Source organism: Argentina anserina, chromosome 3 (genome assembly GCF_933775445.1).
Source record: "Argentina anserina chromosome 3, drPotAnse1.1, whole genome shotgun sequence".
NCBI classification, from domain to species: domain Eukaryota; kingdom Viridiplantae; phylum Streptophyta; class Magnoliopsida; order Rosales; family Rosaceae; genus Argentina; species Argentina anserina.
The window spans coordinates 216,866-221,004 of record NC_065874.1 but is presented as its reverse complement, the minus strand read 5'-3'; the positions used below and the strand labels follow the sequence as shown (position 1 = coordinate 221,004).

General features: G+C 40.2%; 1 protein-coding gene across 2 annotated transcripts; it reads left to right on the top strand.

Annotated features, from left to right (window-relative positions):
* The first annotated feature begins 227 nt into the window (after positions 1–227).
* On the top strand, positions 228–3,918 carry LOC126787716 (heavy metal-associated isoprenylated plant protein 7-like). Of its 2 annotated transcripts, none has more exons than XM_050513614.1 (6): positions 228–721; positions 823–960; positions 1,160–1,289; positions 1,589–1,797; positions 3,192–3,282; positions 3,431–3,918. In XM_050513614.1, the coding sequence occupies exons 2-6, from the start codon at positions 952–954 to the stop codon at positions 3,784–3,786; spliced, it is 795 nt and encodes a 264-aa protein (XP_050369571.1). In that variant the 5' UTR covers positions 228–721; positions 823–951; the 3' UTR covers positions 3,787–3,918. The 2 variants fall into 2 exon arrangements, with proteins under 2 accessions (XP_050369571.1, XP_050369572.1); XM_050513615.1 differs by having other exon boundaries at positions 228–736.
* The last annotated feature ends 221 nt before the right edge of the window (positions 3,919–4,139 follow it).

The following is a 4,139-nucleotide window of genomic DNA, read 5'->3' as shown; positions in this document are numbered from 1 at the left end:
AATCTCATAATTCCCATTGTCGTCGCCTCGCACTGTCGATTCGCCGCAAACTAGCCAAAAACAGAGTTAGGCCCGGAAAACCGGGCGGGCTCGGCCCGGATATTACCGGTCCGGGTTTTACCCGGGTCCTGTTTTTTTTAGAAAAAAACCCGGCCCGTCACACTACAAATTGCCCGGGCCGGGCCCGTGCCCAGCCCTAATTGTTAGACAGTAATGCATGAATATGAAATCTTATCGGTGCCAATAACTTTATGATTGGGTTGGCTAGTTCATCCTTAATTAGCTTACTGCATGCACAATATTAGCTAGCTTTTCCTATATCTTTTGCTTTCTAGGTTTCTTTGCAATGATCAGATACTGTAAGCATCCAAGAACAGATCAAAACATCCTTTCCTTTTTGTTCAGTTTCTGTAGACACTGTATTGGCCTTTGTTCAACATTTCAACTCAACAAAGTGGAGACATATAGCAGTACGTAATTGAGTTCTTATAGTAAAGGAATAGAGTTAACCTTTTTGCTACCCTCTTTCCTGGGTTTACTTCGGTAAATGACTGATTGTCCTGGTGTTTAATAAATAGAGGGCGGTGCTGTGTCCCAAGCAGAGCCCCGTACAGAGGCCATTTAGAGGGAATTGAAGGGCAAATAATGAGCAAGTGAGTCAGCATGGACGTCTGGTCTAGTCTGCTTAATCAATTCCACGTCAGATTTGCGGAATTCCCACGTAACATTAATAAATGTTCCTTTCTTCTCTCAACTCCACTCCCCAAGATTTCAATTCAACAACCACCGGAGTTTAAACTTGTGGCTACACTTCTCTTGCAGTTGCAGACACCAGAAGCAGATTAGTTGCATCTCTAGCTTCCAATCAAATAATATTCAAAGTGAGATAGCTTTCTGAAGCAAAAGTACATTTAAGAATCAACAAGCTCGATCAGCTCAGCTAGCACAGAAATGGGTGAAGTAAGTATTTATGTGAACTGAATATCCTCTTCTTATTAATAGTCTCAGCGTATAGTACTCTTGTTTGCGCAAGCTCACGCTTGTTATCCACCATAGTTGTGAATGTTTTGTCTCTCATAGATTGGTTTTCGTTCATCCTCGATCGATCTGCAAGTCTGGTCATTCTTAGTTTTTGATGTCTTGATTTGGATCTGAACAGGAAAACAAACCAGAGGAGAAGAAAGTGGAAGAAAAGAAGGAAGAAGAGCCAGCGGACATTGTGCTCAAAGTTGATATGCATTGTGAAGCTTGCGCCAGGAAAGTTGCTAGAGCCTTGAAGGGTTTTGAAGGTCAGTTTCACTTCAGTTCTTGTAATCTTCTAGCTAGCTAGTTCAGTACTTCACTTCAGTTCTTTCAGCTTTCATATTAAATACTTCTTGTGATATTCAAACTTAATTAATTCTTGTATTCTCTGTCGACTCCCTCATGACCTCTCTACCTCTAGCTCAGCTTTAAGCAATAATTTTAAGGCATAAAGAACAAGCTGAGTCTTGATGTTAAGCAATTTGCACGTTTAGATTTCTCATTTTGTAATTAATTAAGAGATTATAGTGGAGTAAACATATAAAAATGAAGTGAATGGGTGCAGGAGTGGAGGAGGTAAGTACAGACAGCAAAGCGAGCAAGGTGGTGGTGAAAGGCAAGGCAGCAGACCCCATAAAGGTGTGCGAGAGATTACAAAAGAAAAGTGGCAAGAAAGTGGAGCTCATTTCACCTTTGCCTAAACCACCACTCGCTGAGGAGGAGAAGAAAGAAGAGCCTAAAGAACCTGAGAACAAGGAGGAGAAAAAAGAGGAGGTAACTACTATATCAATTTCTTCATTTCACTTTTACCTCATTAATTTAACCGGAGTAAAGTAAATTAGTGAAACCTAGCAAGCTAGCTTCAAGTAGTTCAATTTTTTGGCTTTTAGGGTATGGAACTATGGATGGGCTAAAACAGTGAAATTTAAAAAAATGAAACATAGTGTGGCTAGCTAGGTCACTAACCTGTGAGTCTGTGAGTGTGGGACTGGGTGTATAAAATGCTGACATGAAAGTAACAAGTCAAAGGCATCAAAATGACCAGCCCACCCATGTCCACCACTCCACAGTGTAGGCGCTACCCAGGGCACACTTGACAAGAATAGCCAGTCACTCACTGCCTATAACAACATAACACGTTCTAATAATTTTGTTAAGTAGAGTTAGCTTTGACCCACCACCTCCCACCAAGGCCAAACTGTCGTGTTTCTCTCATGCGTGAATTTTACGTACAACAAAACAAAAACATGCACAGTACTACGCGCAGCTGCAGTAACCATTTGTTTGCAATCTTTTACCTCAAAAGGCTTAACGGGGGTTAGGAGATCGATCGACTACCAATTAATTACCAACATGTATCTGGTGAATAACTCCAGGCCATGAGCCCATGACATGAGTTTTTTTTGATCAACTCCATGACATGAGATTGGATCAGTGTTATCATCACAATTCAGGCCTATCACTTTGGTTGTTACTATTCCATGAAAAGAAAAGATCCACCTGCACGTTTGCCTCTAGATTCTCAGATAATTCTGGATATAATTATAGGAGCAAGTATATGAAAGCCAGCCCTTACATCATCGAGACTGCTTCTTCATTGTCGTACCTGTATTGTTTTACCCTCTAACTCCAAGTGTGCATCTCTCGTTTTCCTTTTCTCACTCACGTTGAGAGTTGCGTCAACTCCGTTGGCATGGCCTCACCATGCATGTGACTCCACCTTAATTTCCTCCCATAGCCTCCACCTCTTTCTTTCTTTCTTTCTTTCTTTCTTTCTTCCATAATTTGCCTTTCGCTAACTTAGCTTATTTACCAAATTCATTAATCAAAATCATACCAGTCTCCGATATATTATTGTTTAAAAATATGTCTTGGTTTGCACGAGACACACTCACGTAGCTTAGTTGCAGACAAGCTAGTCTTCCTCTCATCATTTCTGTAATCATATTAACGGCAAACACTCGCTCGCTAACTTCGCAGCGCGCACTAACTTCACAGCATCCTGTGATTCTTGTCTATCCTTATGATTTGTGACACTCTATCATCTAAGGAAACACTAAAGAGATATATCATTAATTCATGATGAGGCTTAATTCGCAGACCAAATTAAAGAAACTGGTAGTTATTCTGTTAATTTCTAACTTATTTTCAATTTCATCTCTTGTCAGCCTCCCGCTATTGTTACAGTGACTTTGCAAGTTCGAATGCACTGTGAAGCATGTGCTCAAGTTCTACAGAAGCGAATCCGAAAGATCCAAGGTATACATAAATTTATGTAAAAACTATGCTTGAACGTATTTTATTTATGCTTTTCCTGTTAATTAAGAGATATGTATAGTGCATCTGTTGATGTCGATTATGTTGTTGATATTTTAAAACTAATTTGGAGCGCGCGCATGAGTTGCAGGAGTGGAATCAGTACTAGCAGACGTTGGTAACGACCAGGTTGTGGTAACAGGTGTTGTGGATCCGGCCAAGCTTGCAGATGATGTCTACAAAAAAACCAGAAAGCATGTTTCCATTGTGCCCAAGGAGGAGGAGAAGAAGGAGGAGGAAGAAAAGAAAGAAGAGAAAAAAGAAGAAACCAAAGATGAAGGAGGGGAAAAGAAAGAAGGGGAAACAGAAGAGGGCAAGGGATCAGATGATAACAAGAGTGTTGATATCAAGCGGAGCGAATACTGGCCATCAAAGTACTATTCGGATTATGCAGACACCCCACAGATTTTCAGTGATGAGAACCCTAATGCCTGCTCTGTTATGTGATGTTATATAACATGTAGTCATTTCTGTAACATTTTGCCTATATATGTCTAATTATGAATCGAGTACGTAATAAGACGCCTAGCCGCAAAATATATTAATTAAGAGTTTAAGACTACGTACGTACTTTCACTACTGTGCCACCCCTTGGCATGCATTCTTGTTATATTTTTGAGTTAATTAAGTGATTCCTGCTGTGACTTATGAGGTTGCTAGTACTTCATTGATATACGCCGGCAATAATGAGTTGTTGCCTGTGTGCAAGTTTATACTTTTGTAGTGAGAAGCTGATAAATGATCATCAGTAGGAGAACTTCTCATTAGCATGAACTGTGAATTTTTGGTTAATCTGCAGA

What these genes read in the sequence shown, in the direction of transcription:
- LOC126787716 (XM_050513614.1), top strand. An exon ending in AGGAGGAGAAAAAAGAGGAG is followed by an intron (nt 1,798 to 3,191) that starts GTAACTACTATA and finishes ATCTCTTGTCAG; the next exon opens with CCTCCCGCTATTGTTACAGT. An exon ending in GCGAATCCGAAAGATCCAAG is followed by an intron (nt 3,283 to 3,430) that starts GTATACATAAAT and finishes CATGAGTTGCAG; the next exon opens with GAGTGGAATCAGTACTAGCA.